Source organism: Grammomys surdaster, unplaced genomic scaffold (assembly GCF_004785775.1).
Source record: "Grammomys surdaster isolate TR1022 unplaced genomic scaffold, NIH_TR_1.0 169, whole genome shotgun sequence".
NCBI classification, from domain to species: domain Eukaryota; kingdom Metazoa; phylum Chordata; class Mammalia; order Rodentia; family Muridae; genus Grammomys; species Grammomys surdaster.
In genome coordinates, this window is record NW_021604617.1 from 2,430,932 (window position 1) to 2,446,550 (window position 15,619).

Consider the following 15,619-nt stretch of genomic DNA (forward strand, 5'->3'; position numbering starts at 1 on the left):
GCGGTCGCCCATCTGGATGGTATCTTTCCTCCTCATAGCGGGCTGTCTCTTCGTCTAAGTCCTCCCCCTCAGAGGAAGTTAGCTCCTCCGACTCAGAGCCACCAAGCCCTGAGGCCTCCAGCTCCTTTATCGGATAAAGAGACTTCTTTCTGAGGCCTCCGCCCCCTTCGTGCGCGTCTCTCCCAAGGACGTCCTTTCCCTTACCTCTCACTTCCCCGGACTGAACGTCTTTGGAAGGGTCTGTTTTCTTAGGCATGCCTTTCCCTATTTGTTTCTGAGCTCCCTTTTTTTTCTGAGCTCCTAAGCGCTTATCCTGTTCTGTTTCTGACATGCTGTCCTGCAATTCGTCTAACACTCCCTGGCCCGCCGCTACGGTCGAGCGGCATTTCTCATCCTGCAAAATCAGAAGGAAGAGAACAAGCGCTGTCAGCACAATGGCGAGGGCTTCTAGAGTTCCTGTCAACTGGGGAGGGAAACGAAATAAATCAAGACCAAACATGCCTCTCAGAGCTTACCTTTGTCCTACAGTTCTGAACCTCTCTGCGAGCGGAGGGTCTCCTCGGCGCCGGCGATGGTGAGTTTCCCAGGTTTCGGCACCAGCTGTGACCCGCGTGTAACCGTCTCACCAGCAAGAACGCACGCGGACACCAAGATCCTTCTGCAGCAAACCTTTTATTGCGATGAAAGGAGGAAGAAAAAGAGACCGGGCCCTGAAAAGGCACTGCTTATATACCCTTGGAGCAGCGTGTTCATTTCTGATTGGCTGCTTACTCGTTACCCGCCAAAATGCCCAGGGATGGGCTGTGACTTGGTGCGCACTCACTACTAGCACATGTGCACTAGACTTGTTTATCAGGATGGGCAGCGGATGTCAGCGCCATCTTGTAATGGCGATTGGTCTCGCTGCCGGCACTATGGCGGTAGCGGCTTCCTACAGAACTTCCGTTTTATTTTTCCCAAAGCATCTTTCCTTTCGCCCTTAAGAAAGAAACCACCTCTTTACATGGGCTTTGGTGGGGGTCGCGGTGCAGTGCCAGCAGGTCTGAATCATGGTGGACGAGTTCAGTCCTTCTGGGCTTCACCAGATTGATTCCTGAAGACCTTGCTAAGAATGGCACAGCTCACACAGTAATGCAGCTTGACATAGAGCTTGGGAAGGACATAAGCGTCAAAGACGCTTGCTTCAGATATGTCCCTGACAGCAGCGGCTTCTACAATGTTCGGAATGACAAACTTCTTAATGGCCTTATCCTTGGGCACACACTGGGCGCAGTTCGCGCAGCGAATTGGCTGCACATGGCCGATGCCCTTTTTGGCACGACCGTTGTTTCTTCTTTTTTTGGTCATCTTGGAGCCAAGACTCGAAAGAGCTTTTTTTTTTTTTTTTTTTAATTTAATGTCAGTACGTGACTGTGAGCTGGCTTGTGCCAAGGTGTGTACACTCCTCTCTGCCAAGTCATCTCGCCCTCACCAAAGCTTCATTTTCTTGTGACTGTTTTTATCTTGCGGTGCTAGAGATAAACCCGTGTCTCACACATGGTAGACAATCTCTCCAACCCTGACCTAAGAGCAACATAACTTGTTCACTGTTGGGTGTAGCTGTTGTTCTGTTTTCTCGTCAACCCTAGCATGTGCTAAGCACTGCCCTGAATTACTACGCTCTCCACCAAGACAACATCACCCTCACAGTATGTTTGCAGTTGTTTTGCTTCATTGTGGTGCCAGGGTTGAACCTATGTGGGCCCCCTGGCACATATGGGGCAAATGCCTACCACAGAGAAGCATCCCAGGCCTTAAGTATTAAGTGTTGTTTTTTTTTTGTTTTTTGTTTTTTGTTGTTGTTTGTTTGGTTTTTTTGTTTTGTTTTTTATCTTGAGACAGGATCTGAGTAAATTACCCATTCTGATCTTGAGCTCATTCTGTAGTTTAGGCGGGCCATGAACTTGGGATCCTCCTACCTTGCTTAGACTTCCCAGTAGATGAAACCCATGTAAAACAAGACAGTCTTGAAGATTAACACTCCTTGGTAGTCAAGTTCTCAGCAGATTTCTCCATTCTGGATTCTGTTTGTGTGGCTCCCCTTAACCATTCCAGTGCCCCCTGGGAACACATGCCAGTGAATGAAAAAAGTCTATATTCTCTGTGTGTTACACACATGATACCTGTGGCAAAAGTTACTTTATAGACTAAACACAATAAGAAACTACCAGGAGCCAGTAAGAAACTATAATGCTATACTATACTATAATAGCTAGGTGTGGCACTGTATGTCTTAAATCCAAGCACTTGGGAGGCAGAGTCAAGCAGATCTCTGAGTTGCAGGCCAGCCAGGGTCACATAGTGAGGTCTTATCTCAAGCAAACAAACAGTATATACCAAAGGTTTGTGAGTATGGGAACTCCACTGGACTACTCTCGCTGTTCTTGTTATTTCTTTTGTTACTTAAAAAAAACAAACAAAACCAAACAAACAAACAAAAAACAGGATCCCATATGTATCCCAGGGTGGACTTCAATTTGCAAGGATTCTGCCTCTGCCTCTGCTACTCTCTTTCTGCTTCTACCCTCTTTCCAGGCCATCATTCCCTTCCCTTCCCCAAATAAGCTTCCTTTATACCCAGTCTGTTGTATGACATGATTTCCAAGGGGGGGGCACCTTGGCCTGGGTCAGCCAGGAATGCCAAAACACACACACACACTCACATACATGCATAAATATACACACACTCTCACACACTACACACACGCACACACACAAATACACACACATACACACACACTCACATATACCCATAAATATACACACACATACACACACATACTCCACACACACAAATACACACACACATACACACACACTCACATACACCCATAAATGTACACACACATACACACACATACACACATAAATACACACACACAAACTCTCATACACACGCGCATACACACCACACACACCAAATATTTCATAATATCGGTACTACCTCCTCCTGGCAATGTTGAGGATCACTTGCGGAAGTAAAAAAGAAAATCAGGAGAGCAAGGACTAACTGACTGTAGTGAAGGGCATGGCTGTGAAGGCCAAGGCTTCAGGGAACTCATATCTAAGGAGTGCAGTGTGCCTGTTTGAAGATCCCTTGAGGATGGGAAACTGGAGAGACAAAGCTGAAGGGTCAGACTTTCATTAGATCCTATAGATGTTTGTGACTCCCAGTGAGACCACTGACCTTTACCCTCAGAGTAGAGTTAATGAAAAGTTTTCAGCAAGACGACACACTTAGAAAATAAACTGAAAAAGATAACAAGCAGACAAATGTTGCTCTGTACAAGGGCACCATTGTTCTCTGTTCCCTTGTTCCACCCTCAGCAAGCTGACAACTCAGGGCTGATGCTGGCACTAGCTCCTCAGAATATACCAGAAGGCTGGATCTGGGACCATGGGCTGAGCAAGCTAAGCTGGCTCTTTGTGCTAATGCTCTGTGTTTCTGCCCTTAAATGAATACCCAGATGTTTATAAGAACTGTTGGCAAGCCGCTCACAGTTCCCTGTTGCCAACCACATGCTCTGAAGCCCTCAAACAACAAAGTTCCAGGCAGAAAATCTGCCACAGAAAAAGAGCATACTAAGCCCGACCTCTGCCATACAGCTTGTACCACAGTGGTATACCATCTAACCATTTCCCCCTTACAACAGAAAGTGCCTTTTGGTTTGATTTGGAGTGGATTTAGTTAATTAGTTAATTTTTGAGATGCTGAGGATTGAGCTTTAAATTTTTGTGATGCTAAGGATTGAATGTAGGGTCTGGTGTCTGAGACCAAAGGCAGTAGCCTTCAGCTATAGGTCTATAGCACTGGCTGGCAGTTTTAGCAAGCGAAACAAGAACAGCCTACTCAGGAGGCTGACTTTCTGGTCTGACCATCTTTCTTATATTTTTATTTGTGTGTGTGTGTGTATACGTGTGCATGTGCGTGCGTGTGCGTGTGCGTGTGCGTGTGTGTGTGTGTGAGACCATGGGGATATGGGAGTCAGAGAACAACTTGCAGAAGTTGGTTCTCTGCTTCCCCCAGTACAACCTAATGACTGAACTAAGATTGTTAGGCCTAGCAGTGGGCATCTTCCCTTCTGACCAAAGTTTGCTTTTCCACTGAGCAATATATGCATGACTGTCCTATAATTGGGAGGATGACAAGCCAAAAAAATGACCCACGGCTTGGAAGGTTGAAGAAGGAGGATCAAATGTTCAAGGTCATTCTTGGCTATATACCAAGATCATATTTTGGGAAATGTGGAACTAAAAAAAAAAACCAGTAAAAAGTAATAAAAAATCTTAAGACTAGTGAATGCGGCTGGACATCATGATGCATACCAGAAATCCAAGTAGTTGGCAGGTAGAAATAGGAAGGTCAGAAGTCCACAACCAGTCTTGACCACATACTAAGCTTGAGGCTATCCTAAGTTATTTAAATCTTATGTCAGAACGCATATGTGTATGTGTGCGTGCGTGTACACACGCTCACAGAGTAAGAAAGAGAGAGAGAGAGAACGTGTTTGAAGTTCATAGGTTTTAAGAAACGTGAAACTGACTTTTAAGCAAAAATGTATGACTAACTGGCCTCTTCATTCAAAATGAATTCACTTGACTTTTGCTCTTGGCACACTTGAAAAGCCATTTGTTTTGTTGGTCAACACCACTGCGGTTGACTCCCACCTCTGCCACTTCCTGTAGCTGTGTTACCTTGCTCTCCCAGAACATTGATATCAAGCAGAAACTGACCTGTTAGTGCTTGTTGCAGTGTGTGTGTGTGTGTGTGTGTGTGTGTGTATGAGTGTTTGAGTATGAGACAGCATGGATAAACGCTTTTTCAGACAGCTCCAGCACATGCTAAATTCTTATACCGTTATCTAACTGCATCTGTGTGTCTCTTCTGTCTGTGCGCCACCTGTGGTAGTTGGGAGAGCTAGTCAGAAGGACATGAGAGCAGGAAAGCAAGGGAAGCTTGCTGCCTCAGTGGTTGTAGCACTCATGAGAGTGGGCCCTGCACCTTGCCCTGGCAACACGCTGGAGCTGGCCTTGACGGCAAAGGCACTGGTGAGCCAGCTCGTCACAGGGTAAAGCACTTGGGAGACTCGGCCCTGTGCATTGACTGGGCAGTACAGTGGAGCTGGCTCTGGAGGCATGGGTACTGGTGAGCCAGCCCTGAGAGCATGAGATCAGGAAAACTGACCCTGCCTCCTGCTGACGGTGGCGTTGGGTGCCCAAACCTGAGGAGTGCTGGAGAACTCATCTCAGGATAAGGTAAAGCCTAAGTGTCGACCACCTCAGCGCCCACCCAGGCCCAATTCCAGGGCTCTGAGTTGTCCCACTCCAAAATCTATATCATCTGGGATTGGTTGGGATGAATGAAAGGGCCAGTCCTGCTGATCCAAAGCTGCAGGATCTCCATGACACAGGGTAACAACAGGATAACCAAGAGGAGTCCTGGCGAGGATCCAATATTGATGGTGTCACAGAAGCCAGAGACTTTGAACATGTGCAAATGAGGATGCATGGACAGAAGAATATACTATGGGACACGCTCTGACATACTATACCTTCTGTGAAGAGATATTTTCTATTTTCTCTCTCTTTTTTTTTTTCCTGGTTGTTGTTTATTTTGGGGGGTTGCAAGTACAAAGGGTGGGTGGATGTGAGAAGATGGGGAGAAGAACAGGACTGGGGTGCACGATGTGAAACTCACAAAGCACCAATAAAAGATAATAAAAAGAAATATCGGAGCCGGTTGGTGGTGGCGCACGCCTTTAATCCCAACACTTGGGAGGCAGAGGCAGGCGGATTTCTGAGTTCGAGGCCAGCCTGGTCTACTGAGTGAGTTCCAGGACAGCTAGGGCTACACAGAGAAACCCTGTCTCAAAAAAACAAAAAAAAAAAACAAAAAACAAAAAAAGAAAGAAAGAAATATCGGGGGCTGGAGAGATGGCTCAATGGTTAAGAGCACTGACTGCACTTCCAGAGGTCCTGAGTTCAAATCCCAGCAACCACATGGTGGCTCACAACCATCTGTAATGAGATCTGATGACCTCTTCTGGTGTGTCTGAAGACAGCTACAGTATATTCATATATAATAAATAAATAAATCTTTAAAAAAAAGAAATATCAATATGAATTACATAATTAAACCCAATGCTCATGCTCTAAATCTCCTCAGTGATTGTTTTTCAAGATACCCTTTCTCTGTGTGTAGTCCTGGCTGTCGTGGGTTCTCCATTTGTAGATCAGGCTGACCTTGAACTCACAGAGATCTGTCTACCCAAGTACTGGGATTAAAGGTTGGTGCCACCACTACCCAGCTCACTTATTTTTGAAACACGGTTTCATGTAGTCTAATCTGGCCTAGAACTTGACGACATTCTCCTGCATTCACAGCCCATGTACTGGAATTACAGGCCTTTTATCACCAAGCCAAAATGGGTTGTTTTCAAGAGACAGAAATTCTTGTTATGTTTATATGTAATATATTTAAAAGAGTAAGAAGTGATATTATAACCTGCAAACCTGGCAAGTAGAGGCCAAACAGTAGAATGGGAATTCAAGGCCAGGTTAGTTACATTGTAAGATCCTGTCTCAAAAAACAAATGATTGGAGATGAAACTCAGTGGTAAAAAAAAAATTGTGTTTATTACTTATTATATATGAGCATGTTTATGTACATATGTGTGCAGGTGACCATGGAGGCCAAAAGGGGTCATTAGACCCTCTGGAGCTGTAATTACAGGTGGTTGAGAGCCCTGCTTGGATGTTGGCAATCAAATTTTAGTCCTCTGCAAGCAGAGGACTACTGAGCCGTTTCTCCAGCTGTTTTCTTTTTTCTCTTGTTTTATTTTAATTTTTACACTATTATTTTCTCCCAAGGATGACCTGATCCCCCTACTGCACCCCCCAAGTGCTGGGGCTATAGTCATTGTTTGCTGTTTGTTTATTTTAGAGGAGGGAATTCCCCAAGATGGCTCTACGTAGTAGGTATGCAGCCTACTGGGTTTGAACCTTTGCTTTTCTTCCTACCTCTATGGTGGAGTTATAGGAGTATATATATATATATATATATTCCATTTTCTTTTAAATGTGATGGGGCCAGGCAGTGGTGGTGCATGCCTTTAATCCCAGCACTTGGGAGGCAGGGACAGGTGGATTTCTGAGTTCGAGGCCAGCCTGGTCTACAGAGTGAGTTCCAAGACAGCCAGGGCTATACAGAGAAATCCTGTCTCAAAAAAACAAAAAAAAAAAACAAAACAAAACAAACAAACAAACAAAAACTGATGGGGGCTGGAGAGATGGCTCAGTGGTTAAAAACACTAGGTGCTCTTCCAGAGTTCAGAGTTCAATTCCCAGAACCCACAGAACTCACAACTGTCTAAACGTGTCTATAATTGTATGGGATCCAATTTCCTCTTCTAGTGTGCAGCTGTACATGCAAACAGAACATCCATATATGTAAAATATATAAATAAATTGTTTAAAAACGTGGTGCTCAGAATAGCGTTGGGAAATTCACATATGCTATCACGTGCTGTGTCTCTGGCTTCTGTTTTTCAGATCTAAGGATAAAACACAAATCAGCAGTTTGGAAAAGATCATACTGATTCATCTTTTTCAAATTTTCTTTCTTTTTAATCTCATTAAGAAAAGCCATTTACAGGCTGAACATATACCAGTTTCCTGTATCAGTATTTCTGCAGCTCCAGCAACTGGGAGGAGTATGATCGTAAATCAGATGACAACCTGTGCTATAAACTGAGTATGAGGTTACAGTGAGAACTTGTTTTAAGAAAAAGAAGAGGAAGAGGAGGGTGGAGAAGAAGAATAAAGAAAGGAATAAGAAGGAGGAGAGGGGACAGAGGAGGAGGAAAAAGAAAAAAGAAACAGGTGGTGGTGGAGGAGGGGAAGAAAGAAGAAGAAAAGAAGAAAGAAGAAGAAAGAAGAAGAGGATGAAGAGGAGGAAGAGGAGGAGGAGGAGGAGGAGGAGGTAGACAAAGAGGAGGAGGAAGAGGAAGAAGGAGGAGGAGGAAGATGAGGAAGAGGAAGAAAAGGAAGGAAGGAAGGAAGGAAGGAAGGAAGGAAGAAAGAAAGAGAGAAAGAAAGAAAGAAAGAAAGAAGGAAAGAAAGAAAGGAAGGAAGGAAGGAAGGAAGGAAGGAAGGAAGGAAGGAAGGAAGGAGGAGGAAAAAAAGAAGCCGGACAGTGGTGGCGCATGCCTTTAATCCCAGAACTTGGGAGGCAGAGGCAGGTGTATTTCTGAGTTCGAGGCCAGCCTGGTCTACAGAGTGAGTTCCAGGACAGCCAGGGCTATACAGAGAAACCTTGTCTTGAAAAAAAACAAGAAAAAGAAAAGAAAGAAAGAAAGAAAGAAAGAAAGAAAGAAAGAAAGAAAGAAAGAAGAGAGAAAGAGAGGAAGAGAGGAAGAAAGGAAGAAAGGAAGAAAGGGAGAAAGGGAGAAAGGGAGAAAGAGAGAAAGAGAGAAAGAGAGAAAGAGAGAAAGAGAGAAAGAGAGAAAGAGAGAAAGAGAGAAAGAGAGAAAGAAAGATTTATCTTGGCCATCCTACTGGCTGGCTCTCTACTTCTGTGTATGTCATATGATGTGACCATCTGGTTCAAGTTCCTACTGCCTAGATTTCTCAGTAGTAATAGGCTGCCATCTGGAATAATGATCCAAATAAACCTTTCTCCTTTACTTTGCTTTTCTCGGGGTATTTTATTTTTTATGCATATGGGTATTTTATCTCTGTATGTCTGCATATACGTCTGTGCACCATGTGGTTGTGAACTACCACTCGAGTGCTGAGAATCAAACTTGTGTCCAGTGCTCTCAACCCCTGAGCCAGCTCTCCAGCCCCCTTATAATCATTGTTTTCAAAATTTCGTAATTAACCAGAAAAGAAAGGAAGAAAGAAAGGAAGCAAGCAAGCAAGCCCATTTCTGATACTTTATAATGTATCATAGGTATAAGATGGAACATTTAAACCTTGTCCTCTTTTTTAGAAATCCCACTGGGAAATTGGCCAATACTCTTATGAACTACTGTTACAAGTCCTGGGTCACAAAGGTTGCTATGGTTAAAATTCCAGATGAGATGGTCAACACTGTAACAGGGAACCTCCATCAATCACACCCCCCCTTCCACCATTACCACCTCCCTCACTGCTTGCCATAACCACATCTGCTTTACCCCTCTTCCTTTCCTCATCCCTTCCTCTCTTCCTCCTTCTCCCTTCCTTCTCTTCCTCCCCCCCACCGCCAGACCCTCTCAGTTGTGCTCAAGATAGACAGAGGCTCTGCAAATAAAGTAAGGACAGAGAAAAGTATTACGTCCAAAGGAACATGGATTGGGATTTTAATGCGAATGGTCCTTTAAGGTATTTATTTATTTGACTCTTAAAATGATTGATTGGGGAGGCAGAGGCAGGCGGATTTCTGAGTTCGAGAGTTCGAGGCCAGCCTGGTCTACAGAGTGAATTCTAGGACAACCAGGGCTACACAGAGAAACCCTGTCTCGAAAAACCAAACCAAAAAAAAAAAAAAATGATTGATTGGTTGTGTGTGTGTGTGTGTGTGTGTGTACACCTATGAGGCCAAAAGAGAACATCAGGTATCCTCCTCTATCACTTTGTCTTTTGATTTTTGATCACTTCCTGACCCTGAGGCTTGGGCTTTCTTGGCTGTACTGCAAGCCAGTAAGCCCTAGAGATTGTCTTGTCTTCACCTTCCTCAGAGTTGGGGTTAGAGGTATGCATGTGATACCCAACTGCGTGGTAGGTGGTGGTTTCTGAACTGTGATCCCTGTGATTGCTCAGCAAGTGCACTTCACCTCTGAGTCATCTATTTTAATTTTTAAAAATATTTATTTTATTATATGTATATGTGGTGTCTGCATGTGTGTATGTGTGTGCCTGGGAATGCCAGTGCCCAAGAAGTCCAGAAGAAGCTATCAGATCCCCTGGAGTTGGAATTAGAGATAGTGGTAAGTCACCCAACACAGATGCTGAGAATTGAACTCAGGCTCTCTACAAGAGTTGTATGCCCTTTAAACTGCTAAGCTAGTTCTCTATCTATACCCCTTACAACTAAAATATATTATTCATATTATTTTGGCATTTTGAGATAGGGTCTCTCTCTGTAGTCTTGGGTGAGCTGGAGCTTGCTATGTAGACCAGGATGGCCTTGAACTTGTCCTGCATTGCCTCTTGAGTGCTGGGATTAAAGTCATGTCCCACTATATCCATCATTTAAATGTTGTATTATAGTATGTTTGTGTGATCACGATGTGCATTTGAATGCTTATGTGCACATGTGGAGAGCAGGGGACAGCTTCCACCTTTGTAGTTCTAGAATGGAGTTAAGGTTAGCATGCTTGTGTGACAAGCATCACTGACCACTGAGTCATCTGACCATTTGCAGCTTTTACCCTCTCATTCCCTAATTTTAACTTATTTTCTTTCTTTTTTTTTTTAAGATTTATTTATTTTATGTATATGCATACACTGTAGCTGTCTTCAGATGCACCAGAATAGGTCATTGGATCCCATTACAGATGGTTGTGAGCCACCATGTGGTTGCTGGGAATTGAACTCAGGACCTTTGGAAGAGCAGTCAGTGCTCTTAACCACTGAGTCACCTCTCCAGTCCCTTAACTTATTTTCTATTTTTAAGTGTGTGTGTGTGTGTGTGTGTGTGTGTGTGTATGCTTTCAGCAGGCATGTGCATGCTTGGTGCCCTCGAAAGTTAAAAGAGTGTATTGGATCCCCTGGAACTGGAGTTATAGGATATCAGATGCCCTTGGACTTGAGCCAGGTGGATGCTGGGAATTGAACCCAAGCTCCATGAAGAGTATCAGTACAGTCTCTGAGTTAACTCTCCAGCCCTTGTTTTATTTTTATTTTATTTTAGTTTGTTTGTTTGCTTGCTTGCATGTTTTTTGAAACAGGGTCTCACTATGGTACCTTGGCTGACCTTGTACTCATTATATAGACCAGGTTGGCCTCAGGCTCACAGAGATCTATTTGCCTATACCTCCTGTGTGCTGGGATTAAAGATAAGTGCGGCCTTGCCCAGCCCATAGTGTTTGTTTGGGGTGTTTGTTTATTTATTTGTTTTGCTTTTTCTGAGACTAGGTTTCTCTCTATAGCCCTGTCCTTGAACTCAGAGATCGAACTGCTTCTGCCTCCTGAGTGATGGAACTAAAGGCATGCACCACCACCTGGCATAGCCCACATTTTAAAGTGTGTGTGTGTGTGTGTGTGTTTGCACATAAATACAGGTACCCGTGAAGATCAGAGATGTGAAATTTCCTTAAAAGTAGAATTGTAGTGTGGGTGCTGGGAAATGAATTCAGGTTCTCTGCAAGATACTAGGTACTTGTAATCATTGAGCTATCTTTCCAACATTCCCTATTCTATTGGCCAAGTTGGCTTGGGTTATTATGATAGTTCACTGTACTCAGTTGCTTAGGATTACAGTTGTTAGCCATTGGTTATGTCTGGCAATTTTACATGAAAGAAAGAGAAGAAGGGAAGAAAGAAAGGTAGAAGGAAAGAGGGAAGGAGGGAGGAAGGGAGGGAGAGATGGAGAGAGGGAGAAGAATGAAATGAAAAGTTGAAGGCCAGGCATAATGATTCACAGGAGGGTGAGAAGTGTAGCTTGTAGTTTTGTCTACATCACTTTGTGTTCCAGGCTTGTCGCAAGCACACACTGGCCCAGGAGCGATTTCAGATCTGCAGATAAAAGACACATACACATTAGCTCATTTTTAAAACTGTCTTATTGGATCTGTGGCTGGGCTCTTCTAAGCCTTCCAAGACTAGAGTGCCCTTACCTTTACTCCTAGCTCAACACCTTTAAATCTTCCCTCAACTTAGTTGCCTGGTTACCTTCTGTGAAGCCCATTGGTTTTGCTGCCCAAGACGCTTTCGGGCCGCTTACCCTCACCACCTACATTTTGGAAGATCTGCCCTGTAGTTCCCAGTCAGTTCCATCTCTTTCTCACAAGCATCTCTATCCTCCTCTTCTCTCCTAACCTGTGGGAACCTGGAAGTCCCATCTCCTTCTTTCCACCCAGTCATTAGCCACTGACATCTTTACTGGTAGATCAAAAACCAATTGAGGGCAAGGACCTTCAGGGTCAGTAAATACAGATTCCTTATTAAATTGTCAGAACTACCTCCCTACACAGAAGTTCAAGGCCAGACTTGACGACCTAGCTAGTTAGACACAAGCTAGTAAGCTTGTGCTGTATAAAATCTTATTGCAAAACCAAAACAAACACAACTCCTAAATTAAAAATGGGCCGTTAATATGGTAAAATGGATGAAAGCACTTGCCACCAAGCCCGATGGTCTACCTGAATTTGTTTCCCAAGACCTACATGGTAGAAGGATAAATTACTGCAGATTTTATTCTAACATCCACACTAGGGCTCTGAAGTATGTATGTTCACCTATACACACACTAAATAAATAATAAATATTTTTAACTAAAAAGATCTGATTGGATAATATCTGCAGTCAATAGATAATTATATCCATAGTATTCTTTTTTCAATTTTTAGTAGAAAATAATTTTTATGCAATGTATTCTGATTATGGTTTCCCCTTCTCTACCTTCTATATTTTTCCCACTTTCCCTACCCACCCAATTCCATAGCTTCTTTCTCTCTTTAGAAAAGGGAGGGGAGGTGACGGGCAGTGGTGGCGCCTTTAATCCCAACACTTTCGAGGCAGAGGCAGGCGGATTTCTGAGTTCGAAGCTAGCCTGGTCTACAGAGTGAGTTCCAGGACAGCCAGGGCTACACAGAGAAACCCTGTCTCAAAAAACCAAAACCAAAAAAAAAAAACCCCCAAAAAACAAAAACAAAAAACAAAAAACAAAAAGGAAAGAAAAGAGACAGGGGAAAGCTCAAGAAACACACACACACACACCATAAAAACACAAAATCAGAAACCATGATATATAAGACATTTTGTCTTGGCCATCTACTGCTGGGCATAGGCCCTGCCCTTAAGTGTGGTTTATATACCCAGTGAGACTCACTGGAAAAAGTTAACTTTCCCTTTGCAAGCGGTTGTCAATTAGACACATCATCTGGGTTAGGTATATGAATGAGCTCTTGTCTACATCCCCCTCTTAGCACTGGAACCCTGTTGGGTTTGGACCTGAGCATGCTGCCCCAATCTCTGCGAATTTATATGTATGTCAGTCCTGTCGTGTAAGACACTGTTTCCTTGGGGTTATCAATTACCACTAACTCCTACATTCTTTCCACCTCTTCCACATACAGCCCCAAGCATCAAAGGAAGCACTTTAACGACAGCATTCTATTTTAGATGGAGCATTCCAGAGTCTCTCTCTCTCTGTACATTGTCCATCTGTGGATCTCCATATTAGTTCCCATATATTGCAGGAAAAGCTTCTTTGAGGATGGTCATATGAGACACTGATCTATGGCCAAGTGTCCTTAGGAGTCATTTTATTGCTATGTTCCTTTTGCAGAATTGTAGCACTCCTATGCCCACGGCCTATCTAGTCTCAGGTCTTAGTTACTTTATCATGGGTTCTATCTCATGGAGGGTGACTTAAATACAAGCAGTGGTGGGTTACTACCATAACATATATGCCACTGTTGTATCAGTGTATCATGCAGGCAGGTCACCACTGTAGATCTCAGCAGTTGTAGCTTGGTTGATTTACCTTTGTCCTTTAGTAGTATGAAGACTAACATTCTGCTACCATGAACACTAGTCAGTATAGATAAGGCTCTTGGCAGCCATCAGCTAGACTTCTCTGTGTTCAGTGAGTTGTGTTGTCTTCAGCAATAGGACTTTTATAGAGAGCAACCACCAGTTGTAGAGAGTAACAAATAGCCTGGGTTGTTTGTGAGTTTCCCTGGGACCCCTTTGGTCAGTGATTCAATTAGATGTAACCCATCCCTGGCTCTGGAGGTTCCACTTTGTAGTGAATGATGTCTAGTTGGGGCATTGTCTCTGCCATTATTTGTATGAGATTTCTCTCATACATGTCTGTCTACAATATTCTTTACAGTGGTTTTTTTTTCCCCTTTACTCTCTTGGCAAAAGATAAATCTTTGTCTTCCTGTTAGACTATGCAGACTGAGGAATGGCTATTACTGTACCTGATACAAAAGAGAGATTCTGGCATAGGCCCCACCACCACTACCATCTCTTTTCACCCTCTTCCCTCTCTGCCTCTCTCCTTTCCTCCCTCCCTCCCACTTCTTTTTGCTCTCTTGCTTGCTGTCTTGTTTGCTTGTTGTCTGGCTTGCTGTCTCCACAGACAAGATTTCATGTAGCCCAGTTGGGCCTTGAACTTCAGATCCTCCTGCTTTCTCTTTCCTAACACTGGGTAACAGACACTCACCCCCATGCTTAACTCCATTCTCTGTACTCTTAATTACCTATTCCTAATTGATTTGTTTTATTTTTTGAGTTAGGGTATCATTCTGGATCCCAGCTGTCCTTAAACCTACTATGTATCCCAAGCTGGTCTTGAACTTGCAGCAATCTTCCTGGTTAAGCTACCCTAGTGCTGAAATTACAGGCATGCACCTCCACACCCAGCTATGACTGATGTTTTCATTCTAAGTATGGCTCCATGTTTGACAGAGCAGTGTCATGTCTACCCCATAAACATGGAAAATTGAGGTTCCTATTTAGGGAGTGACTGTAGGTGAAGTTTTTTTTTTTTCATATTATGTCCCCAAAGGCCATCGCAGCTCATAAAACTGTATCCTTTAAATGTATATTATTTAAAAAAAAACAAGTAAAAATTTAATGCACATTTTATAGCTTAAAACTTTTCAGGCTGTGGATATAGTTCAGTTGGTAGAGTGCTTGCCTAGCATGCATGAAGGTCTGGGTTTGATCCACAACAGGAGACATAAGTGATGGCACATGCCTGTCATTCTTACACTCTTGCAGTGGAGAAAAGATCAGAAGTTCAAGGTCATCCTTGGATACAAAGCAAGCTCAACACCAAGCTGGGTTTCAGGAGATCTATTTTTTTTTTAAAGCATTTTTGGTTGAGGGGCGATAGAAGGAAAAGAAGACCTGAAATTTACTATGTAGTCTAAGCTAGCCTGAAACTCCTGCATATTTTCCTTCCTTAGCCTCTTAAAAATGTCTAGGCCAGACATCCACTACTTCACACTGTCTCTCTCCTTCTGCCTATTAAACTGCCCACTCCCTTCCATTTGCTCTAAATCGTTGGTTGAGATCTCTCTTTAGTCTTGCTATGTTTAGGCTTAATTTACAAGCAGCAAGATTTTAATAATAACTAGTAAAACATTTACAACAAGCCAGATGTAGTGATGTTCTCCTGAGATCCCAGCACTCAGGAGGTGGAAGCAGGAGGATCAGGAGATTAAGGTCACCCTCAGCTAGGTAGCAAATTTAAGAGCAGCCTGAGCTAAGTAAAAATCCAATTCAAAAATTTAAACAAAAAGGTAGTTACAATATATTCCAATGACAGGAGCATGAATATGCATGCATTCTTTATCTCTCTAGAGTTTTCCTTTCCTTTCCTTTCCTTTCCTTTCCTTTCCTTTCCTTTCCTTTCCTT

The 15,619-nt window shown here is 43.3% G+C and overlaps 2 protein-coding genes across 2 annotated transcripts in view; one reads left to right on the forward strand and one right to left on the reverse strand.

The window, feature by feature from the left end:
* Positions 1-1,062: 1,062 nt before the first annotated feature.
* On the reverse strand, positions 1,063-1,347 carry LOC114620509 (40S ribosomal protein S26-like). The gene has a single exon (XM_028766608.1). The coding sequence runs from the start codon at positions 1,345-1,347 to the stop codon at positions 1,063-1,065; it is 285 nt and encodes a 94-aa protein (XP_028622441.1).
* Positions 1,348-9,131: 7,784 nt separating this feature from the next.
* The window catches only part of Pp2d1 (protein phosphatase 2C like domain containing 1), a 42,490-nt gene continuing 36,002 nt past the window's right edge, over positions 9,132-15,619 (forward strand). The window contains exon 1 of the mRNA XM_028766603.1: positions 9,132-9,405. Coding sequence (XP_028622436.1) covers positions 9,371-9,405 — 35 coding nt within the window. The 5' untranslated portion in view covers positions 9,132-9,370. The remainder of the gene's footprint in view (positions 9,406-15,619) is intronic.

Coding starts and splice junctions, on each gene's coding strand:
- LOC114620509 (XM_028766608.1), bottom strand. CDS start 1,347: ATGACCAAAAAAAGAAGAAACAACGGTCGTGCCAAAAAGGGCATCGGC.